This window comes from Eurosta solidaginis, chromosome 5, assembly GCF_040869045.1.
Source record: "Eurosta solidaginis isolate ZX-2024a chromosome 5, ASM4086904v1, whole genome shotgun sequence".
Classification (NCBI taxonomy): Eukaryota; Metazoa; Arthropoda; class Insecta; order Diptera; family Tephritidae; genus Eurosta; species Eurosta solidaginis.
In genome coordinates this window covers 204,545,920-204,571,771 of record NC_090323.1, presented here as the reverse complement: position 1 = coordinate 204,571,771, position 25,852 = coordinate 204,545,920, and the positions used below count along the sequence as shown (strand labels likewise).

General features: G+C 38.4%; 1 protein-coding gene across 1 annotated transcript in view; it reads right to left on the bottom strand.

The window, feature by feature from the left end:
• The window catches only part of Rh7 (Rhodopsin 7), a 180,087-nt gene that overhangs the window by 11,097 nt on the left and 143,138 nt on the right, over window positions 1-25,852 (bottom strand). Inside the window, exons 2-3 of the mRNA XM_067792363.1 lie at window positions 10,923-12,293; window positions 7,600-7,788 (exon numbers count right to left, since the gene is read on the bottom strand). Coding sequence (XP_067648464.1) covers window positions 7,600-7,788; window positions 10,923-11,926 — 1,193 coding nt within the window. The 5' untranslated portion in view covers window positions 11,927-12,293. The remainder of the gene's footprint in view (window positions 1-7,599; window positions 7,789-10,922; window positions 12,294-25,852) is intronic.

The following is a 25,852-nucleotide window of genomic DNA, read 5'->3' as shown; positions in this document are numbered from 1 at the left end:
GGGCGGTGCCACGCCCATTGTCCAAAATTTTACTAACTTTCTATTCTGCTTCATAAGTTCAACTCATCTACCAAGTTTCGTCCCTTTATCTCTATTTTGTAATGAATTATCGCAATTTTTAGGTTTTTCGAAATTTTCGACATCGAAAAAGTGGGCGTGGTTATAGTCCGATATCGTTCATTTTAAATAGCGATCTGAGATGAGTGCTCAGGAACCTACATACCAAATTTCATCAAGATACCTCAAAATTTACTCAAGTTATCGTGTTAACGGACGGACGGACGGACGGACGGACATGGCTCAATCAAATTTTTTTTCGATCCTGATTATTTTGATATATGGAAGTCTATATCTATCTCGATTCCTTTATATATGTACAACCAACCGTTATCCAATCAAACTTAATATACTCTGTGAGCTCTGCTCAACTGAGTATAAAAAGGATGTTTTTTATTATCTTATTAGATTCGTTCGCGTGAGTCAAAATTCGTAAAAACTTGAACAAAATGTTATTAACTTTGGAAAAAATCCTGTTCGTTCAAACAAAATTTTTGCAACAAGAGGGCGAAATTTTGCATTTGGCTTGGAGGAGAAGTGTCAAAATTTTACCCGATAAATAGGTGTCCAGGTATCTCATAATTTTTTGCACAGTAAATTCAAAAAAGGGTTTTTCGTTTTGTATTGATAACTGAAAAACTAATTTTTTGTTGTTTTCCCATTTTGCGTGTTTTTTCGGTTTGGTGGTTTTCTTTTTTTGGTATTTTTTTTAAACAAGTGGCACCATCGTCATAAGTACAAAGTAGAGAGCGCAGTGAGCGTAAAATTCTCTTTGAAATTTGCCCATGTATTGACTGTTGATCGCTGTTGAAATGACCAGTGAGATTAGTTGTGTTAACAGAAAAATCAGTTAGATTGACCAGGAATCTGTCAATTTTACAGAATTTTGTTAACTTAAGAGCGACAATTTCTCTTCTGTAGAAATGACTAAACTAATTTGTTCGTTTGACAAAGAACTCGGTCGAATTAACCGTAATTCGATCAATTTCACCGAATCTCCGTTAAGTCAAGAACAACAGAACCGATGTGTTGATTTTACTAGCACCATTTCTTTCAGTGTACAGCAACAACATACCTTTGTTCAGACTGTCAAAATGTACGTTTTTGGTTTGGGCGAATGGAATTTAATGAAAACGTGCAACTTTGAAATTTGTGTGTGTTGTAAGAAAATTTGTTGAATATTTTGTTTCATTTTGAGTTTGCCCTCATCTTTTGACAATCCCTACTCCAGTGAAATGAAAAAAAAAATAAAATCAGCTGATGTGATGACCCGACCATATAGCCATGCGTAACTGACGTTTAAATCTACTCATTAAACACACTTTACAAGAGTACAGTTTGAAACAATTTATTAAGCAATTTTTTTTTTAAATTTGAAATTTATTATATGATAAATTGAGTAATAAATTGTATAAATTTCCAATTTGGTGTGTGTTTGTACATAGTATTAGACCTTACCTAACCTTCGACTGAGGGAGAAGCTGCTGATTGGTATACACTTCACTTTCAGTTTCAATTATGATTTCGTCTCCGATAAAGCAAATTTGTGAGTTCCGATTTCGGTGCCGGTAAACTCGCTTCCGTTACATCCCTCTACTCAGAACTGGAATCTGGTATCTATGTATGGCTTATGTATGGTGGGCAAATACTCTACCCGCCTTCCAAAATTTAAATATAAGTCGAAGTAATTGCATTGAAGCAAGTGCGGTTATATTGGTTAATGTGTTATTGCATTGTCATTTTTTCATTTTGCAACAATTTCAGAAATTCAATAGCTTATTCAGAACATTGTTGAGCCTTGTGAAAGGTGTAGGTGTGTCCTCTCATATATCAATTCAATAACTTATGTACTCATTATATGTATATTTGTATGCATTGTTATGTTTGTTTTATTTATCTTCCATATAATGCAATAACACGATTTTGGTTGTATCTGATAGACAGTTTGGGATATGGTTAATAATAATTCTTTTATGGTTAATAATAATGTCTCCCTCTTCAATGTTAACGATTTGTCAACGAAGCTCAGAAAAGTGCCGTAAGAATGAAAATTTGGTTGGGGTCCTTAGGATTGAATGCGGTTTTCTAAGCCTTTTAGCGGAGTTAGCTTTAAGTTTTTCTAGTTCATCTAACTTTACGTTTGTACACTGCAGGGTAAGTTAGACCGTTTAAGAACGCAAGTTTCTTTTTATTTTTCCTCACAAAATAGGTCCCTAGTACCATTTTGGTGTACTACAAATTAGGATTTATGTATACTTAGCAATCGCTTTTAAGTGTAGATGAATCATTATACTTCTTTTGAATACTACAACTTAGGTTTGGGCACTGGACAGCTGCTTAAGGAACGTCCTGCTTTTATGTTGGTCAGTTATGTTACCGCATACTCTAACGATGAAACTGTTTTCCAGTTATTTAGCGAATCGCTGCATGGAAACGATAAAGTTACCAACTATGAAGCCACCTCGTCGTACTCCAGACAGCTAACCTAGATGGGACTGCCCAGTATATAAAGTCGTGCCGCATGGTCCATCAATGGACAGTGTCCTGTAAACACTTCAATAATTATGGATCGTCGAGTTTTTGTAAACCCTAATAGCTCCGACAGCTGCTTGGGTTGAACAACGAGTCAGAAAGACAATGACACACAGCAAGAGGTGCTGTTAGCCCAGCATTTCCTAAGCTGAATCGAGGACCACTTATACTGGAGCAAATAGCAAGGAACCAGTGGCATCGCAAATCGTCCATTGACTGACACGTTAAGTTGGCTAATGCCTGCCCGGGTCAAGAGGTCGGCCTGATAGTTGCCAGTGATACCCTTATGCTCTGACAACCAGATAATTTAAACAAAAAGTCGTTAGTTGCCACCGCAAGTGAGTTCAAGTTATTCCACACAGCTCTCGACCACGCCGTAGCAATACTAAGCGCTTTGATAGCTGGCTGACTAACTGAGCAGTTGCTAAATACCTTATCAGTTACAGCGGCAGATTACATCGCATCCTTTATAGCACTGATCTCCGCCTGAAATACGCTGTAGTGATCGGACCGCCTAAAATTCGACTTACTCCGATCTCTTGGCAGACTACCTCACACCCAACCCTCCCGTCCAGTCTAGGCCCATCTGTGAACAATTTCACCACACCCCGGCTTTCATTAATTCTTGTCGAAATCCGTCGCACAGCAGTCTGCCTTACCAGGGCTGAAGCTGATTAGAATGTTGGAGTGCCCGTAATTTAAAAGCTTTTTACGCGTCACTAAACCGCATTGCCGTCTGTAACTGCGACCCACATTATCAACTGGGTACAGATTCGGCATCGCATTTTGTGCCAGTGTAGGTATTGTACGAAGGGACTCGCTTATTTCAACTATCGCCAATCGCTACGCTCAAATACACTAATTGGCTTGACTACAATACCGCACAGCCAATGCACCACACTTGGATAAAGCTCCCAGTGTTTGCAATTTGCCCCTCCACAACAGTACCAGGCAATCATTGGACTTCAAAATCAAGCTTCTATGACAACTTGCTTTTAAGGATATTCCCAAGGTACTTTACCAACAGCACCAGCAGTACTTCTCCAATAGAGGGTGATCTAAATTCAGGAATCTTGGTCATGGCGAAGAATTGCCAGAAAATCAGCATAAGCCACCACTCGACAGCCCCTACCCGAGAGGTTCTAAAGCAGCTTGTCAATGCTACGTCCCAAAGCAGAATAGAAGGAACACCCCCTGTGTCGAGCTGTGGGCAATTTTGGTCGTAGTGCTTTTGTTTAGCTATATTTTATTAAAATAATTTGTTAAAAATAAACGATTGTGAGCACACAAAGAAATCTATTTGTACTATGGGACTATTGTGAATATTTACACTGCATTACGCTAGATTTCGGCAGCTGGTCCTTTCGATGCTACGAAAAGTGCAGCAACTTTATCTTCCGCATTCTGTAGCTTAGAGACCTGGAAAGGAACAGAACCGTCAAAGGATGGTGTTTTTACCGTTGGATTACTCGCTGAAACTGCAGGGCGATTTAGTTGTAGCTGCTCCATACGACCCTTCAAATCATCGACTTCTGCCTGAAATTGAGCGATTTTTACATCTTGCGCTTCCAGCTTTGATGTTACCCTTGCTTCCTGTGCTTCTAACTGCGAAGATATGCGAGTTTCTTGTGCTTTCAACTGCTCAGCCATATATGTCTTCTGTTCTTCTAACTGTGTTTCCATCTTTTATGTAATCTGTGTCGAAATTTCTGAAATACGTGTTTCTTGTGCTTCAATCTTCGATGTTATGCGTGTCTCCTGCGATTCCAGTTGAGATGCCATATATGTTTTCTGTTCTTCCAGTTGAGTTTCCATCTTGGATGTCACTGTCGATGTTTGTGCAGATATTGCAGCTAATATCACGTTCAAGTCTGTGCTCGTAACTGTCTGCGATGTTTCGTATTTCTCTTCAATTTTTGTTGTTGTCTCGTCGACATCGAGATGAAAGACATACTCTTCCACGTTAATTCCTTCTGCTTCCATTGCCTCTCGTAGTCGTGCCTGAAGTTCGAGTTCCAGCTCTTTCTTCAGTTGCTGGATCTTCAATTCACTGAACTTTGCCATGCCCTTGTTGTCCTCTGGAATTTATTCAACAATTCCTCTTCTGACACCAATTGTAACGAATTTACCGCAATTCCCCTTATTTGCAATCTTCTGCTAACGTTCGTATCACTAAACTGTTGAATAAATAACTCCAATATTGAATAATGGAAAAATCGCCTTTATTAAAGTACTTCACAATAACACTTATACTTTGCAACTAGCTGGTTTAATAACCAAACTGACTGATGAAACTAAACTATTGCCCGACAGATAGCGTGCTTAACTGAAAACTGCCCAAAGCGCCTCTACCGCTGATGCTTTTATACTCTGTGATTTCCTCGTAGCATCTTCTAGGCGTTTCCAGAATTTACTTAGTTAGTTATGTATAAATTTCTCAGCTACAACTACAGATGTATAATTTGTATAGCTTCTCTCATACCCCATGCGCTTGTATGTGTGAGCGACACTTCCACAATCACAATTGCATAACTTTAGGAGCATTAATAAGATATCTGCATGTGCTTGTGAGTTGCTCTCAGCTGCGTGTACCTACATATGTGTAGACATAATGATTGATTCGTTTATGTAGATACATAATGATTTATCTATGGATGTGCATGCAAGGCGCTGCTTAGCATCGGCTTAGAGATGGCAGCACCCCTTAGTTTTGCTAATATTCGTAACAGTACTATGTCTCTATTGGGAATATTTACACTGCAGTACGCTAGATGGCAGCGCAAGCTGTACGTTTTAATTGATTAGCGGCAGTTGATATTATACGCTAGATGGAAGCGCAAGCTGTAAATTAATAAAACAGCTGATTTCTGTTGATATTAGATAAGAGACTTTTATATTGGTTGCGCAAGATGCGCACGGGTCAGGCTCGTATATGTTAATAATCAGGCGACGATCAAGGCAAGCATCTCACATAGTACTTATAGATATCCAGTTAAGGAAGATAACTAGGTGTTGGTTTAATTTAATATATTTTATTACAGAAACTATAATGTATGATTTCCAAGATGAAAATTTGAATATTTCTCAAACCAGAAAAATTTTTGAAAAACAGAAAAATCAAAACTGAAAATTAAATAATTTGTTATATTTACAATAACAAATTTTTAAAGCAATAAATATTAAAGTAGAATAAATATAACTTAGTATAAAGAATAAACGAATTAAATATAAGAACCCTACAGTACTTCATGCAAGAGGTGCACTGGACTGCAAAGAAGCATTAGGGAGGGTTCGTTCCGGTCGGACCATACATCTATCAGGTGTATGCATATGAAACCTGTATTGGCATCTAGAGATCAGTAGGCACAATTGTAGGAACAGTCAAAACTCCCCATTGGCACTAGTTGGCGTCTTATGATCTGTCAACAATATCCAATACCAAGCATTTCAAGTTTCATACAACATCGTGTTTTTTTCGCTCTTGAAAATGTCGAAATACGTGCCTTAAAACAACGATTTGCGGGGAGCATTAATTTTCTTCTTCCATTTGAGTAAATCGGCGATAGAATCTCATCGAATGCTTGTTGAAGCTTACGAAGAGCACGCTCCTGGTCGTACGCAGTATAATGAGTGGTTCAACAAGTTTAAAAGTGGTAATTTTGATGTGAGAAACGCTGACCGCGGCAAACCACCGAAATTGTTCGAAGACGTCGAATTGCAGGTTTTGCTGAATGAAGACGATAGTCAGACGTAAAGGCAGCTCGCAGAACAACTATATGTGTCCCAGACAACCATCTCCACACGTTGGGAAAGATCATGAAAGCGGAAGATGGGTGCCACATTAGCTGAACGACAGACAGCGGGAAAATCGGAAAACAACATGTGAAATGCTGCTCACCAGACAAAAAAGAAAGTCGTTTTTGCATTGGATCGTTACTGGCAATGAAAAGTGGATTTATTTCGTGAATCCCAAACGCAAGAGATCGTGTATGGACCCTGGCCAACCAGCACAATCGTACCCAAGACCAAATCGCTTCGGAAAAAAAGACAATGCTCGTGTGTTTTATGGGATTAGCGTGGTGTAATCTCGTATGAGCTTCTAAAACCAGGCGAAACTGTTAATGGTCAACGTTACCAACAACAATTGGCCAATTTGAACCGTCCTCTGCGCCAATAACGGCCAGAATATGAAACTAGGCATGACAAAGTGATTTTTCTCGATGACAATGCACCATCACACCGAACAAAACAGACTCGGGAATTGGTTGAGTCGTACAGCTGGCAACCGTTACCCCACCCCGCTTACTCATCAGACTTGGCTCCATCCGACTTTCACTTATTTGCATCGATGGGGCACGCACTTAGCAAACAGCGCTTCACTTCTTACGAAAATGTTGGTAAATGGCTCGATGACTGGTTTGCTTCAAAAAACGAAGACTTTTTTCGGCGAGGTATCCATAAATTGCCTGAGAGGTGGTCAAAATGTGTAGCTAGCGAGGGCGATTACTTTGAATAAAATATTCGTTACCATTCTCTTGAAATAAATATGTTTTTTTTTTTTTAATAAAAAATACCGGTTTCATATGCATACACCTGATATACTAGATGCTCGGCCATAAAGGGATAAGGGATAAAAGGAAATGGAAAGGCCGATGAGTTGGAAAAGGAGTATGGAACACTCAACAAGTCGACGGTAGATGTTCAAAGGCGTTCACTTGACACATCAAGCAGGAAAAACGTGGACGGAAGCGCGGGGCTGCAAAATTTCTAAAATCGCACACTTAACATTGCGATGTCTTACGAAAAGGAAACTAACCACTTTGAAGGCCTTTACAACGCGTACATGACGAGTTCAGCCACTGTGGCTACCAACTGCACTGCTCTGCATCCGATTAGGACCAATTCGAAGGTAGAAATTAAACCTGCAGTTCGAGACTATCGCTTTGCTTGGCTCTATCCCATTTTGCCTGCCGGGTAAAAATCGTTTATTAATTTTACACCTCCACTTACCGTAAAAACATATATATGACAAGTGAATTGCCTAGACAACCGATGCTTGTTAAGATAGCATAGACAATAGCCATAATGTAGAAGGTGCGCTTGCTGGGCGGATCAAATTGCAACCAAAATGGATTTACTTTTGCTATGTATGTCACATCATATTCACCATAGTAACGTCTTAGCGTTGGATATGCTGGACTGTAATGATTAAAAACAATAAACATTGATTTCTATAAAAAATTTTGTTGTTATGCGAATATATGTATGCAATTAAGAACATTAGGGTGTCCGTAATTTAGAAAGCTGTTTTCTTTCGCATTCACTCGGCTTTTGTAGCTGTATACTCGAACCGAACTACCAAACCAAAAAAGTTCAAGTTTCATTAACAGCAACAAGTATCCTAAGACGTGAGTGTGCCGGTACTTACAATATGGCGGAAAGTGTTTGGTATTTGTTCATCGAAAGATTCTCTTTTTGCTCTCTTTTATCCAGGCCAGGGAAAACAGAACTTACTACCCGTTTGTTAATATCGCATTGTCAAAGACTTCTTTGAAAATCTCATCTATAGAAAAAATCTACCTGGTCTTAAGCCGCATTGGTAAGGTCAAACATTCGCACAAGCACCCAATTCCGTGGTAGTTAGGACGGCTCCGGAATCATCTATCATGTGGATTAGGCAAACACCTGGGTTCCACTCTACAAGCATGCGCTCCTCCTACCATATTTGACACAAGAGTGGATGGATGCTGTTCATTAGCTTGTCATTTCCGTATTTGCACAGCTCAGCCAATAACCCGTTATTTCCCTAGGCTTTATTAAGTATTAGCCGGGATAGTATTATTTTCACTTCGTCATAGTCGGACGAAAGAGTGAATATTCTGTCTTGAGGGGTCTATACCGCTATCTAGCAGAGAAGTGGAGTACTTTCCCCATAGCCTAAACATGGTCTGCATATCGGTTATCACTTGGCCACTATCATTCTTGCAGGGATTCACTACCATTTCTGCCTTCATCCGCTGAATTTGCGGATAGAAACTTCTGGTTTTATTCCTATGCGCATATATATGTAGCTACTCTCACTCACTCCGTTCGCCATCACGACTCTTTCCGATAAGTAGCCTCTTTCTACTCTATTAGTGCTCCGGCAACGGTCCCATACATCGAATGCTTCAGCGCCCGTACGCAGAGATAAAGAGATGGCTAGGAGGCAAAGCATGTCACAGGTACGTGGAGTAAAACCGGGGCAGAGACAGAGAGAGGGAAAGCAGAGGCTGAAGCAGAGAGATATGGAAAGACACAGAGAGACAGAGGGAGAAGACAAGGATATGTGGAGAGATGAGAGAGATAAGGAGAGGGAAAAAAAGAAGTAGCGGCGAGGGAGTAGTAGAGCCAGAGAAATAAAGAGATGGAGAGCGTCGGAAGGTGGGGAGAAGTGGGTGATTGAAATGGAAGCTGAGAGGAAAAGATGGAGAGAGACTGATAACACAATCAACAAGGTGATAGAAAGCTAAAAATTAGAGAGAAAGCATTGGTAGGGAACAAGTTGGGAGGCCAATGAGAGAAGAAGAAGGAATAAAGAGTTCTAAAAAATGTAAATCTTATTGAGCTCATCATTATACCGCTTTCTATAGCCGCCGTTAACATCATGGATAGGACCATTACTCTTCCGGAGAACTTTTCTCTCGAACACTCTAAAGGCGATCTTATCTTCTCATGCCACCGTCCATGATTCCGAGCCATACATCAGTACAGGCAGGATGAGGCTATTGTAGAGCTTGATTTTGGTTCGTCAAGTGAAGCCTTTACATTCCGAAGAACTTTTTTGTCGAACACTCTAAAGGCAATCTTGTCTTCTCATGCCACCGTCCATGATTCCGAGCCATACATCAGTACAGGCAGGATGAGGCTATTGTAGAGCTTGATTTTGGTTCGTCAAGTGAAGCCTTTACATTCCGGAGAACTTTTCTCTCGAACACTCTAAAGGCGATTTTATCTTCTCATACCAGCGTCCATGATTCCGAGCCATACATCAGTACAGGCAGGATGAGGCTATTGTAGAGCTTGATTTTGCTTCGTCAAGAGAAGCCTTTACATTAGCAAAAGTTATTACCCGTTTGGGTGACAGTACCGAAAAAAATGCCATACCTACACCACATACATACATCTTTTTTTTCTTTTTCCCTGGACGTTGGGGCAGCGCACTGTGCTCAAGTGGCACAATGAGACCAGGCTAATCCTGTTCATGTACTCACACCCCGTGGTACCGCCTTCGTGCTCAACATCACAAGGCAATTTAGTCGCCACTGCTTTTCATGCCCATTCCTCTGCATCATCACTAGAAACGTTATTTTACTCACCGCGGTCTAACATTGTATGTCTCTGCACATTAGGGGAACTAAATTCCTAATGGAAGGTTTCTCTCCAAATACTCTGTGTACAGAGTGTCTTTTGCCGTGAAAACGAGGGCAATGAAACATTACTTGTTTTGCGTTTTCCAATTCAGTGGGACAGTGTGGACAGGAAGTATCCTCCTTTATTCTACGCTTATGTAGATACTCCTTGAAACCGCCGTGGCCACTCAATATCTGCGTGAGGTGGTAGTTTAGTTCGCCGTCCTTCCGTTCGTACCATTCTAGTATAAATCGAACTAACATGAAAGTCCAGCGCTCTTTCTTCGATTCTGCCCACCTTTCTTGCACCTAACTAATATTCGTGACCTTGTGGTTATCTAGGCATCTTTAGCTGGTCGGCCGATTCCAAAGCCATTCAGATCGGCCAATTCACTTGCGAGTAAATCTACTGAGACCGTTCGAGATAAACCCAGGATCGCGTCGTCGGACACCGTCCGATAAGCACATACTATTTGTATAGCAGTAACACGGTAGGCTGCTAGTATCTCTCTTTGGTGGTTCATTTTAGGTTCGTTCCATACTGGTGCTGCATATAATATTATACAGCTGGTTGCGTTGGATAATAGCTGACGGGTAACTTCGCCTGGGCCGCTGATGTTGGGCAATATTCGCATTAGGGCTAAACTAACTCTAGATACTTTCTCACTCACCGCCCTGAAGTGCTTCTTAAAAGTAAGTTTTGAGTAAACGTTCACTCCTAAGTATTTCAATAAAGTCTTTGACTTTATTGCATAGTCTCCTATGATTAGGACCAACCCATTCACAGTTCGCCTTGAAGTCACCAGCATAAATACATACATACACCGTTCACTATCTTACACTTAACTAATTTTCATTTGACACTACCTTACGCCCTCATAAATATTACACCTGTGACATAGAACAAAAATATATTCACGCACGCATCAATCCTACACTTACCTTAATGTTTCATTTGCTAAATCCATTTCAATTAAATCGACATCTTTGTCAGTCGATGATTGATTCAAAGTTGACCAAGTGCTGCCGCTGTCAAGTGACCAGTTGTTATCATAACTTTCAGCAGTCATGCCAATGCTTAGATGATCAACTGTTGTTGTACTAATTGTGGGTGCTAGAAAAGAGGTGGGCATATTTGCTATAGCTATTGAAGCTGAGGTAGATGCAATTGTTGTTGCAACAGATATAATGGCTCTGCTGGTATTTGTGCTAAAATTATTGGTATTGTTGTTGTTGTTGTTGTTGTTATTCTGTTGGTTATTGCTTTTGTTGTTATTGTTATTGTAGCTACGTGTTGTGCTAGTGTGCATGTTGTTGTTGTTGCTTCTAATGCTATTGCCGCTTGCATTATTGCCAATAATTGTCGTTATGTCATACATATTCATTTTGTTGTTTTTGTTCAATCTCTTATTAACCCGCTTACGGCTGCCATGAGCCAAGATGTGACCATGCCGCGTGACCATTTTAACAAATGTGTGGCGTATAAATTGCAACAACAATAACACAAACACGTTCACAGCAATGGCAATGTTGCTTCTCCTTAAGTTGAGTGAAATAATAAATTTAATGTTGTGGCAGCAGCTGCTTTTGTTGTTGTCATTCACGTTTGCTTGTTGATGCAGTTTTTGTTGCAGTTTTTGTTCTTCTACTTTCCCTACTTCTTCTTCTTTTTCGTGAAGCTCGTTAGGCGTCACTTTTTCAATTTTTGTGTCCCAATTAATTTGTGCTCTTGCAATTTTGTTATTTTGCTCTAATTGTTTTTGTAATAAAAACTGTTTGTTCACTGCATTCTGCTCTGCCCTCTTTTTGCTCTGCTGCTTTGTCTTTGTTGTCGTTACTGTTGTGTTGCAGCTATTGTTGTTGTTGCTTTGCATGCAATCGCCAACTGCTTCAGCTGCTGATTTACTACTTTTGCTGTTGCTGCTGCTGTCGCTGCTGCTGCCCATTTCAATACCAATCTCAAAAATGGTTGTTTTAATCACTCGCTTTTAACCGTTATAAACTCACGAAGTACTTGCTATTTATATTTGTTATTGTTGCTATAACACAATCATGCTGTGAGCTTAACAGTAAAAACATTTCCTTTCACACACACACGCCTACCAACACAAACAAATCAACAGCTGAAGAAAATGTTCTCTAAAGTGTTTTCCCAAGTAATCGGATTTGATGTTGTAAAGGAGCGCTGCTCCGTTGGCATTTATGGCACATCGTGCACAGCGTGTCGCTATTTTTATTTCTCTCCCTTGGCGGTCTCTTTTAAAGCGCAAATAAATTGCAGTCCTTTTTATGGCTCGCTTGTAAATTCATTACCTGTAAAGAGAAATAATTGTTATTTTCTTTTAAATGTTGTATTTTCGTCTAATTAACTAATTATATTAAACAATCAGCCAAAAACCGTTTTTCTTTCAATGTAAAATCTTTACAATTTTCTTAATTGGCATTTATTGTTTTTTTGTGATTTTCAGGTAAAGAACTGCAATGAAATGCATTTTTGAGAAAAAAGTTATCTCTCACTTTGTGATTCTATGGCCCGTAATCATAGTCGAAATAAAATTGAGTTTTATTAGTTTAAACATGGTTCTAAATTAAATATCATTTTAAGTCTGTTATAATCCACTTAAACACTATTTTATCTCTAAAAAAGTATTTTAAATTTAAAATGACATGAGCCCAATTTTAATTTTTTAAAATAGGTTTTAAGTTGGTGGTCTGCTGTCAAAAGTTTCGAGAAATTAAACAATTTGCTATTTAAACGCGATGAACTTAAATGGAAGTGAAACAAGTAAGGAAGGTTAAGTTCTGGTGTAACCGAACATTACATACTCAGTTGAGAGCTATGGTGACAACATAAGGGAAAATAACGATGTAGGAAAATGAACTGAGGGAAACCCTGCTTGGTGTTTGTATGACATGTCTATCAAATGAAAGGCACTAAAGAGTATTTTATGAGGGAGTGGGCCATAGTTCCATAGGTGGACGCCGTTCCGAGATATCGCCATAAAGGTGGACCAGGGGTGACCCTAGAATTTGTTTGTACGATATGGGTATCAAATTAAAGGTATTAATGAGGGTTTTAAAAGGGAGTGGTGGTAGTTGTATAGGTGGTCGCCTTTTCAGAGGTATCGCCATAAAGGTGGACCAGGGGTGACTCTAGATTGCGTTTGTACAATATGGGCATCAAACGAAAGGTGTTAATGAGTATTTTAAAAGGGAGTGGGCCTTAGTTCTATATGTGGAAGCCGTTTCGAAATATCGCCATAAAGGTGGACCAGGGGTGACTCTAGAATGTGTTTGTACAATATGGGTATCAAAAGAAAGGTGTTAATGAGTATTTTAAAAGGGCGTGGGCTTAGTTCTATAGGTGGACGCCTTTTCGAGATATCGCCATAAAGGTGGACCAGGGGTGACTCTAGAATGTGTTTGTACAATATGGGTATCAAACGAAAGGTGTTAATGAGTATTTTAAAAGGGAGTGGGCCTTAGTTCTATAGGTGGAAGCCGTTTCGAAATATCGCCATAAAGGTGGACCAGGGGTGACTCTAGAATGTGTTTGTACAATATGGGTATCAAAAGAAAGGTGTTAATGAGTATTTTAAAAGGTCGTGGGCTTAGTTCTATTGGTGGACGCCTTTTCGAGATATCGCCATAAAGGTGGACCAGGGGTGACTCTAGAATGTGTTTGTACGATATGGGTATCAAAAGAAAGATGTTAATGAGTATTTTAAAAGGGCGTGGGCTTAGTTCTATAGGTGGACGCCTTTTCGAGATATCGCCATAAAGGTGGACCAGGGGTGACTCTAGAATGCGTTTGTACGATATGGGTATCAAATGAAAGGTGTTAATGAGTATTTTAATAGGGCGTGGGCTTAGTTCTATAGGTGGACGCCTTTTCGAGATATCGCCATAAAGGTGGACCAGGGGTGACTCTAGAATGCGTGTGTACGATATGGGTATCAAAAGAAAGGTGCTAATGAGTATTTTAAAAGGGAGTGGGCCTTAGTTCTATAGGTGGACGCCTTTTCGAGGTATCGCCATAAAGGTGGACCAGGGGTGACTCTAGAATGTGTTTGTACGATATTGGTATCAAATTAAAGGCATTAATGAGAGTTTTAAAAGGGAGTGGTGGTAGTTGTATATGTGAAGGCGTTTTCCAGATATCGACCAAAATGTGGACCAGGGTGACCCAGAACATCATCTGTTGGATACCGCTAATTTATTTATATATGTAATACCTGCCAAGATTTCAAGGGTTTTTTAATTCGCACTGCAGAACTTTTTCATTTTCTTCTACTTAATATGGTAGGTGTCACACCCACTTTACAAAGTTTTTTCTAAAGTTATATTTCGCGTCAATAAGCCAATCCAATTTCATCCCTTTTTTCGTATTTGGTATAGAATTATGGCGTTTTTTTTCATTTTTCGTAATTTTCGATATCGAAAAAGTGGGCGTGGTCATAGTCGGATTTCGTTCATTTTTTATACCAAGATAAAGTGAGTTCAGATAAGTACGTGAACTAAGTTCAGTAAAGATATGCCGATTTTTGCTCAAGTTATCGTGTTAAGGGCCATGCGGAAGGACAGACGGACGACTGTGTATAAAAACTGGGCGTGGCTTCAATCGATTTCGCACATTTTCGCAGAAAACAGTTAGCGTCATAAAATCTATGCCCCTACCAAATTTCAAAAGGATTGGTAAATTTTTGTTCGACTTATGGCATTAAAAGTATCCAAGACAAATTAAATGAAAAAGGGCGGAGCCACGCCCATTTTGAAAATTTCTTTTATTTTTGTATTTTGTTGCACCATATCATTACTTGAGTTGAAAGTTGACATAATTTACATATATACTGTAAAGATATTAAATTTTTTGTTAAATTTCACTTTAAAAATTTTTTTTTTTAAAAAGTGAGCGTGGTCCTTCTCCGATTTTGCTAATTTTTATTAAGCGTACATATAGTAATAGAGGTAACGTTCCTGCCAAATTTCATCATGATGTCTTCAACGACTGCCAAATTACAGCTTGGAAAAATTTTAAATTACATTCTTTTAAAAGTGGGCGGTGCCACGCCCGTTGTCCAAAATTTTACTAGTTTTTTATTCTGCGTCATAAGTTCAACCCACCTACCAAGTTTCATGGCTTTATCTGTCTTTGGTAATGAATTACCGCACTTTTTCGGTTTTTTGAAATTTTCGATATCAAAAAAGTGGGCGTGGTTATAGTCCGATATCGTTCATTTTAAATAGCGATCTGAGATGAGTGCTCAGGTACCTACATACCAAATTTCATCAAGATACCTCAAAATTTACTCAAGTTATCGTTTTAACGGAAGGACTGACGGGCGGACGGACGGACATGGCTCAATCTAATTTTTTTTCGATCCTGATGATTTTGATATGTGGAAGTCTATATCTATCTCGATTCCTTTATACCTGTACAACCAACCGTTATCCAATCAAACTTAATATACTCTGTGAGCTCTGGTCAACTGAGTATAAAAAGACTTCCCCGACAAGAAAATATACGTCAGGAGCTAATTTATTATACCTAGAATGTGTATTAATATGTTTGTGACGAACATTTTTCTATTCTATTTTCCTATTTCACCTGTTGATCGACATCATGTTCCGTTGTGTCTGAAGGTCGAATTTTACGAGTTTGTTGCGTTTAAATTAGATAACAAAATATCCTTTAAGTTAAGGTGCCTGCTGCTGTTTGCCAGGGTGATAAGCTTGCTACCTCCCCCGTAGACATTGCAAACTTATTTGCCAAATTTTTTCAATCCAACTTCACAGTTTATGAGGTTGTTTTACCAAACTATGTTTGTCATTCTGACCATGAATCAGCCTTGAATTTCAATGACCTACGGCTTACCACAATCGACGTTATTAACGGTATCAATATGCTGAAAAACTCTACTCAGACTGATCACGATGATCTTAGTACAGCCCTCCTCAAAAATTGTCCTGCTATTGTAGCCCCACTATTGGCCATGTTTAACCAATCTCTAGGTTCTGGTGTCTTTGCAGGTGCCTGGAAACTTGCATACATTTCCCCAATTTTCAAAAATGCCAAAAAGAATGATGCTTCTAACTATAGGCCAATATCTAAGCTATCTATCATTTCTAAACTTTTCGAAGGAATTGTTAAGGATAAAATGTATTTTGCCGCAAAAAATTTGTTACTACCAAATCAGCATGGCTTTGTTGTAGGAAGGTCTACCTTCACAAACTTAGCCTTGTTTAGTGAATATTGCATTGATGCGTTCTCTTCAAACCATCAAGTCGATTGCATTTATACCGACTTCTCTAAAGCTTTTGACAAGGTATCTCACAATATGCTACTACGTAAACTCGCTTCCTTCGGTTTTCACTCTGTATTTCTCATGTAGTTGTATTCCTACCTAAGTAAAAGACGCTGCATGGTCTCTATTGAAGGTGTATCTTCCAACTCTTTTACTGCCACTTCTAGGGTACCCCAAGGGAACATCTTAGGTCCTCTTCTTTTCATTTTATTCATCAATGATATAGGAAATTGTTTTGTGTTATCGGAGTTCTTACTTTACGCTGATGACCTAAAAGTTTTCTCCAGTATTAAAAATAGTGATGACGCTCAGCGTCTGCAAGAAGACTTAGATAGATTAGCAATTTGGTGCCGTAATTTGCGTCTATCTCTCAATCTCAAAAAGTGCTTTCATGTCACATTTTCCAAAATTCGCAATGTTTTACCAACGATATATACGATCTCGGGTACTACCCTTCACTTCCTTGATGAGATTAAAGAGTTAGGGGTCATCTTTGACTCCTCGTTCTCTTTCAATAACCATATTGACTATGTAATTTTAAGCGCGTATGCTTCCTTAGGTTTTGTGAGGCGTAATAGCACAAACTTCTCAGATCCCTATACCTTGAAATTGCTATACTCATCGTTTGTTCGTTCCAAACTGGAATATGCTGCATTTATTTGGAGACCTTATCACAAGTTTGCAATCGACAGGATTGAGCGAGTACAAAAGATATTCCTAAAATTTTGCCTAAGATCCTTACATTTCTCAGACCCAGTCCCTTCTTATCATTCCCACTTGCTGCTAATTAATTTGAAACCATTAGAGCTCAGAAGTTCAACCCTTTCCTTGTCTTTCATTTTCGGAGTTGTTAATGCAGATATTGATTGCTCCTCTTTACTGCACGCGATTCATTTTCTTATTCCTACGAGGTCTCTTCGTTCTCATAACCCCTTTTATATTAAACATAAGTTTACTAACTATGCGATAAATGCTCCATTGTCGCGCTCTCTACGTGAACTTAATGAGATCTCGAATTCTATTATGCTTGATTTTTCTTATCCAAAGTCTATTTTTCTTAATTTACTTAACTCTGTTTGGTAGCTAGGCTTAGTTATTCATTTTAGTCCGTAAGAACCATTGTTGTTTTTGACTTTTCGAAAAATATAAATAAAATTAAATAAAAACAAGTAAGGAAGGCTAAGTTCGGGTGTAACCGAACATAACATACTCAGTTGAGAGCTATGGAGACAAAATAAGGAAAATCAATCTGGGGTAACCCTGGAATGTGGTTGTATAACATGTGTATCAAATGAAAGGTATTAAAGAGTATTTTAAGAGAGAATAGGCCATAGTTTTATGGACGAACGCCATTTAGGGATATCGCCATAAAGGTAGACCAGGGCTGACTCTAGAATTTGTTTGTACGATATGGGTATCAAACGAAAGGTGTTACTGAGCATTTTAAGAGGGAGTGGGCCTTAGGTCTATCGGTGGACGCCTTTTTGAGATACAGCTATTAGGGTGGGCCAGGGGTGACTCTAGAATGTTTGTACGATATGGGTATCAAACGAAAGGTGTTACTGAGCATTTTAAGAGGGAGTGGGCATTAGGTCTATAGGTGGACGCCTTTTCGAGATATCGCCATTAGGGTGGGCCAGGGGTGACTCTAGAATGTGTTTGTACGATATGGGTATCAAATGAAAGGTGGTAAGGAGTATTTTAAAAGGGAGTAATCCTTAGTTCTATAGGTGGACGCCTTTTCGAGATATCGCCATAAAGGTGGACCAAGGGTGACTCTAGAATGTTTGTACGATATGGGTATCAAACGAAAGGTGTTACTGAGCATTTTAAGAGGGAGTGGGCATTAGGTCTATAGGTGGACGCCTTTCCGAGATATCGCCATTAGGGTGGGCCAGGGTGACTCTAGAATGTGTTTGTACGATATGGGTATCAAATGAAAGGTGGTAATGAGTATTTTAAAAGGGAGTAATCCTTAGTTCTATAGGTGGACGCCTTTTCGAGATATCGCCATAAAGCTGGACCAAGGGTGACTCTAGAATGTTTGTACGGTATGGGTATCAAACGAAAGGTGTTACTGAGCATTTTAAGAGGGAGTGGGCATTAGGTCTATAGGTGGACGCCTTTTCGAGATATCGCCATTAGGGTGGGCCAGGGTGACTCTAGAATGTGTTTGTACGATATGGGTATCAAATGAAAGGTGGTAATGAGTATTTTAAAAGGGAGTAATCCTTAGTTCTATAGGTGGACGCCTTTTCGAGATATCGCCATTAGGGTGGGCCAGGTGTGACTCTAGAATGTTTGTACGATATGGGTATCAAACGAAAGGTGTTACTGAGCATTTTAAGAGGGAGTGGGCATTAGGTCTATAGGTGGACGCCTTTTCGAGATATCGCCATTAGGGTGGGACAGGGGTGACTCTAGAATGTTTGTATGATATGGGTATCAAACGAAAGGTGTTACTGAGCATTTTAAGAGGGAGTGTACATTAGGTCTATAGGTGGACGCCTTTTCGAGATATCGCCATTAGGGTGGGCCAGGGGTGACTCTAGAATGTTTGTACGATATGGGTATCAAACGAAAGGTGTTACTGAGCATTTTAAGAGGGAGTGGACATTAGGTCTATAGGTGGACGCCTTTTCGAGATATCGCCATTAGGGTGGGCCAGGGTGACTCTAGAATGTGTTTGTACGATATGGGTATCAAATGAAAGGTGGTAATGAGTATTTTAAAAGGGAGTAATCCTTAGTTCTATAGGTGGACGCCTTTTCGAAATATCGCCATTAGGGTGGGCCAGGTGTGACTCTAGAATGTTTGTACGATATGGGTATCAAACGAAAGCTGTTACTGAACATTTTAAGAGGGAGTGGGCATTAGGTCTATAGGTGGACGCCTTTTCGAGATATTGCCATTAGGGTGGGCCAGGGGTGACTCTAGAATGTTTGTACGATATGGGTATCAAACGAAAGGTGTTACTGAGCATTTTAAGAGGGAGTGGACACTAGGTCTATAGGTGGACGCCTTTTCGAGATATCGCCATTAGGGTGGGCCAGGGGTTACTCTAGAATGTTTGTACGATATGGGTATCAAACGAAAGGTGTTACTGAGCATTTTAAGAGAGAGGGGGCATTAGTTCTATAGGTGGACGCCTTTTCGAGATATCGCCATTAGGGTGGGACAGGGGTGACTCTGGTATGTTTTTGTACGATATGGATATCAAATTAAAGGTATTAATGAGGGTTTTAAAAGCGAGTGGCCCTTAGATGTATATGTGAAGGCGTTCTCGTGATATCCACCAAAATGTGGACCAGGTGATCCAGAAAATCATCTGTCGGGTACTGCTAATTTATTTATATATGCAATACCACTAACAGTATTCCTGCCAAGATTCCAAGGGCTGTTGATTTCGCCTTGTAGAACTTTTTCATTTTCTTCTACTTAATATGGTAGGTGTCACACCCATTTTACAAAGTTTTTTCCAAAGTTATATTTTGCGTCAACAAACCAATCCAGTTACCATGTTTCATCCCTTTTTTCGTATTTGGTATAGAATTATGGCATTTTTTTCATTTTTCGTAATTTTCGATATCGATAAAGTGGGCGTGGTTATGGTCAGATTTCGCCCATTTTTTATACCAAGAAAAAGTGAGCTCAGGTAAGTACGTGGGCTAAGTTTAGTAAAGATATATCGGATTTTGCTCAAGTTATTGTGTTAATGGCCGAGCGGAAGGACAGACGGTGGACTGTGTATAAAAACTGGGCGTGGCTTCCACAGATTTCGCCCATTTTCACAGAGAACAGTTACTGTCATAGAATCTATGCTCCTACCAAATTTGAGAAGGATTGGTAAATTTTTGTTCGACTTATGGCAATAAAAGTATTCTAGACAAACTAAATGAAAATGGGCGGAGCCACGCCCATTTTGAAATTTTCTTTTATTTTTGTATTTTGTTGCATCATATCATTACTGGAGTTGAATTTTGACTTAATTTACTTATATACAGTAAAGATATTAAATTTTTTGTTAAAATTTGAATTTAAAAAAATTTTTTTTTAAAAAGTGGGCGTGTTCTTAATCCAATTTTGCTAATTTTTATTTAGCACATATAGAGTAATAGTAGTAACGTTCCTGCCAAATTTCATCATGATATCTTCAACGACTGCCAAATTACAGCTTGCAAAACTTTTAAATTACCTTCTTGTAAAAGTGGGCGGGGCCACGCCCATTGTCCAAAATCTTACTAGTTTTTTATTCTGCGTCATAACGTCAACCCATCTACTAAGTTTCGTCGCTTTATCTGTCTTTTGTAATGAGTTATCGCACTTTTTCGGTTTTTCGAAATTTTCGATATCGAAAAAGTGGGCGTGGTTATAGTCCGATATCGTTCATTTTAAATAGCGATCTGAGATGAGTGCTCAGGAACCTACATACCAAATTTCATCAAGATACCTCCAAATTTACTCAAGTTATCGTGTTAACGGACGGACGGACGGACGGACATGGCTCAATCAAATTTTTTTTCGATCCTGATTATTTTGATATATGGAAGTCTATATCTATCTCGATTCCTTTATATATGTACAACCAACCGTTATCCAATCAAACTTAATATACTCTGTGAGCTCTGCTCAACTGAGTATAAAAAAATAAAAATTACGCAATCTTAAAATGTGCGATGGTTACTTGGCTCCACATATGCGAAATTATTAATTAAGACTATTCCGCATTCAAAGATATTTGTGAGTTTTGATATTTTAGTATCTTTTGAGGAAAAAGTAGCATCCTATAACAAAGAGAGTAGATTAATAAGAGGGAGCATTGTAGAATCGTTCATTCGCCACAAAGTGGAACGGCTGCAACAGGAATTCACCATACGTTTTGCCGCTGCTTCGTTTTCACCATCTGGATTAAAAAAGTCACAAGCCTGGTCATTCGCCCAATTTTAGTGATGTAAATTGCATGGCGCCAGTGCCAATGCCGATGCCAGCTCATTGACGCAATGACTCCAAGCGAATTTTTGACGCTGCTCAGTAGTGAGTGCGTAGTACATTTTACTTGCGCTATTGAGTGACACGATTTTTGTGTGTCAGGCACGAGTTTGGTGTTATTGGCGCTACTGGAAATGATGACACTGAGCTGATTACGGTAGCGCTGGTAGTTCAGCTTTTGAACCAGAGAAATAATTGATGCCCAATGTAAATTACTGTGGCTTTGGCTATCACTGGTTGTGTATTTGAACCAAATAAATGCTGCGGACATAACAACAGGAGTCATTTTTGAGTTTTATATTTTAGATTTAATGCACAATTAATATGGGAGTGTTTGAGCAGCCAAATAATAACAGTAGTATTGCTAAAATGCTGCTTATTTGCTGGAATGTCGCTAATTTCCTAGAGATGATCAAAAGATTGTCAACATTTCGTTCAACGAACGCGCGAAATTGCCACATCTGCTCAAATTTTGCTGAAGAACGTTATCCGCTGTCATAAAAAGTAACACTGCTGCAGCTCGAATACACCCTATATCGAGAAAGTAAGAAACAAATAGACAAATTAGCTTTTTTTACAAATCGCTTGGCTGAGATTTTCAATTGTTGATTTTACTTAAGCTGTTATGCCAATATTTTTCAGCGAGCTTATTTTCAAATAGGTAATTTTTCCAAAGGCAAAATAAATGGCAGAGTTATACAGCCTTAAAAAGTCAGCTATGTTGAAACGGACAACATAGCAAAAGGTATGGTGAATTCCTCTTACAGCCGTCCTACAATTTCCACAAAGTTTTAGAACTCTACAATGCACCATCTTATATTTACAGAGCCTTTGCCTATTCTGATTTTGGCATTAAATTTAGGAATAAATATTCAAAGGAAGGAATTATTTACCACAAGCGTCGACTCTTAATACATGTAAAAAAAAATCGGGAGAGGTGTCAAATGGCGCGTTTTAATTTCGGAAGCAATAATCCAAAGGCGGCAAAGTAATATGTGTACTCTGTCAGGATATTTTTGCAAAAAAAAAAAAAGTTCATTCAAAAGAATTAACTTAGAAGGCGTTTTGCGCTAATGCATTTTACACCAGTTTCGCAGCCGTTTGAGGGTAATTATTCGGTTTTTTGTGAATATCTATTAATAAAAGAACATTTTCTTATTTCCGACTTCTAATTATTGAATTACATTACAGAATTCTTGAATTAAATTCTGCGGGAATTTCCTTTTGTGTCTTCTATTCCCCTTTACATTTGCCAATTCCTCTTAAAGAAAGCGTGAAATAAAACACGGAATACAACAAGAATTAGCAACAAAAATTTTTAGAACTTCTTGGTACGGGCGCTGCTGAACTACTTCCCCACTTTATCATCCTCTAAGTGTATGTCATGAGCGACTTGAGTTCGATGATTTTCTAATGTAAAAGGGCTTAACTTTGCAGGTCCATGTACAATGGCTCAGCATTCTAGGTCACTTCTTTCCTATGGAAAACTATACTAAACTCCCTTTATTTATGCTGAATTTGCGAAGACAAACCTAAATTTGATTTAACCTTATCATTGTATGTCCTGCATATTTAATAGTACCGGGGTTAGAGAAATCCCTATTCGGTTTCGGGTATTTTAAATTAAACGGCTTTAACGGTTAGGGCCACCTAACATTTAATGTTTGCATCATTTTGGCCGTCACAACTGTCTTAATGAAAACAACTTTTCTTTACGCGTGCGTCCTTTTTGTACCTCAATTAGTATTAGCTTAGCTAAAATTGTTGTTTTGTGACACCTTATTGTTGTTGATGTAAATAATTTCAAAAATTGTGACCAAAAACTAATGTAATTATTTCTTATGTTTTATTGTTGAAAAAAATAGACTTCGCCCCTGAAGAAGCTAGGACGGCTAGCGAAACGTAAGGCCGCAACAGTGGAATAATCACCATCTTTTTATTTCCTACTGGAACCCACAATAGGTCAAATAGACTAAAAACAAAATATTAAAACTTGTCTTTACAACATTCTTACAAACTATATAAACTATTCAATATGAATACGAATGTATGAGTGAATAGCCTTGCTGCTTCCTTTGCTTTAAGGAGCCCAAATCCGCTTTAACTACTTATTATGTTGCGAGATTTATATAATTTTTTAAGAATGAAATTAAGTAAATTTGCTTTAAATAAGTATGTTCATGTTCAATTAAAGGATTGTGCACTCAATTTTAAATTGACCGCTGATAAAAAACAGCGAATTTTTACAAAACGTTTGCTAATAACTTTTAAACAGAATTGAATGATAATTATCCGCCACCGTATTATGATCAAAATGCATTTTCAGGTACTCCTTTGTTAATTTTTGGGGTATTGTAAGATTTTTTGTCAAGTAAAAAATGACCATTTTTTATACGTGGAGTCAAGTAACCACGGTTGTAAGGAACAGGGTGAACTTTTAAAATTTCTAAAAAAAAATCTTCATAGCGCCAATCAATACCTTTTTTTCATGCGGATACCCTGTTCATGCTTATTTTAGCTGAAAACTGTGTTTAAATATGACTATGGCAAACCAAAATTTTAAATTCCAATTTAATTTAGGCAAGATTTTAACTAAGGAGTATTTTAGTCAGCGAGTATGATTACGGGCCTACATCTTTGAATGTTAAAAACAAATTTGTGCCATTTTCTATACACACGTAAAAAAATTCTCGCTAGTTGACGTAAGGATCGGGAAATTAAAAAAAATCGTTCCAATCTGTAAATGTCTCCTTCAAATTTCAAATAGGGACTGGTACAAGAAGTTCTGAAAATTTTAAAATGCTCTTAAGTTGCTAACAGTAATTTTGTTTGTATTTTTTTTTTCATTAGCATGAAAAAACCTATTTATATTGTATCGAATTTTGGGGATTTCCTGATATTTATGCACCTTCTACTAACGTTCGAATCGCTGAACTGTCGAATAAATAACTCCAATATTCAGTAATGCAAAATTGTCTTTATTTAGATTACTTTGGGAGTAGTACTTCACAATTATACCTCACAAGTAATAGCGTGTTTAAATCAAAGTGCTTATTTATTCCTCAGCTTGCGCTGCTTTTATACTCTCTGTTGCCTCGTTCGCATATTTCTCCTAAGGTCTAGGCTTTTCACGAACATGGAACAGTTGTATCGCATGCCTGGTTATTTAGCTATATACATGTGTATGTGTTAGTAACAACCTCTGCACTTAGCTGATGACTACATATGTGTATGAGAGACAATCTCTTTGCTTTAAGCTGCTGGTTATGTGTGTGGAATATTCTTCGTCGCCTTCTATGTAAGTGTGGCTACTTGGTTTAATGTGTACTTGTACATAAGTGTGGCTGCTTGCTGTTTTTGTTGTTGTGGTTATTTACTAACAGCATGGTGATGCTAATATTCGCCACCATATCAATGACAAGAAAAGCAGTTTTATTTGCTCCTGCCCGTATGACCAAACTTTTCTTGAGAGACCCGGCATCAAGTTTTGTACAGCTGCTTTATCCACTTTTAGCGAAACTGTTCGCCTTATTCTTTTTACTTCTATTACGGCGTTTTGTTGGTTTTCCTATTCTCAAAGATTTTGCTTTAATCTAAGCCCAATATCCCTCAATTGGTCGCAACTAAGGCAAGTTGGGTGAACTAAAGTTTTTCCTAACATAATGTGCATTGTTAGCTCCGAACCGTCCAAAATATAGACTTTCCATTAGGACGACGTAAGGATGGCAGAAGGCGTTTTTGAATACACTCTTTCATGTAAATTTCTGCGTCGATGGTTCACGTCGTAGAGAACGGCGTGGATTTATGGCCACATTCACAAATAGCTTGCCAAATCAGACCTTTCTGCCAAACTTTTCTTTTAACGTGATTTTTTCCGAACAGGAATATTCTCTCCAGACTGCAAGCAGTAGAACTGGGTACCTGGCAACTTTCTGAGGTCCATTTTCAAAGACGTTTCGTCGACTATGATATCAAAAAAATTTTTGTTTTCCAATTTTGTTTCATAGAGTTTACGTGCAAGGGAAATGGTTTCTGACGTCTGTTTTTCAATACTTTTGGAAAGTTTTTCTTTTTGTAGGTTTTAATACCATTTCTATGCTTGATTCAATTGAAAAATATTTTAGCTAATACTGAGAAACGGTTTATCCGATTTCAATTATTTTTTCTTTCCTTTATTGAAAAGGACTAGGCGTTTATTTATAGCAAAAACTTTTTGGAAAATCCGCAATTGATAAATATTTTAGTTAATAGAACTAATTTGGCTGCTATTATTCCTGCTACTTTGGCTGTTTTTGTACCTGCTGTTACACCCCTTTCCTATATGCAACATTTCTCCATTTCGTATAAAAAGTGATACAAATTTAAGTTTTTCCTATGCAACCCGTGCGCACATATTTCTCTTCGTACCAAAAAAAAAAAAAACAAAAAACAAAAAAAAAAAAAACAAAGAACGGATCAAAATGCTTTTGAGAGTACCAAAATAGTTTTTTGAATGTTGTTACCTTAATATATATAAATTTCGTGTCACGTTGTTTGTCCGCGATGAACTCCTAAGCTACTTAATCGATTTCAATCAAA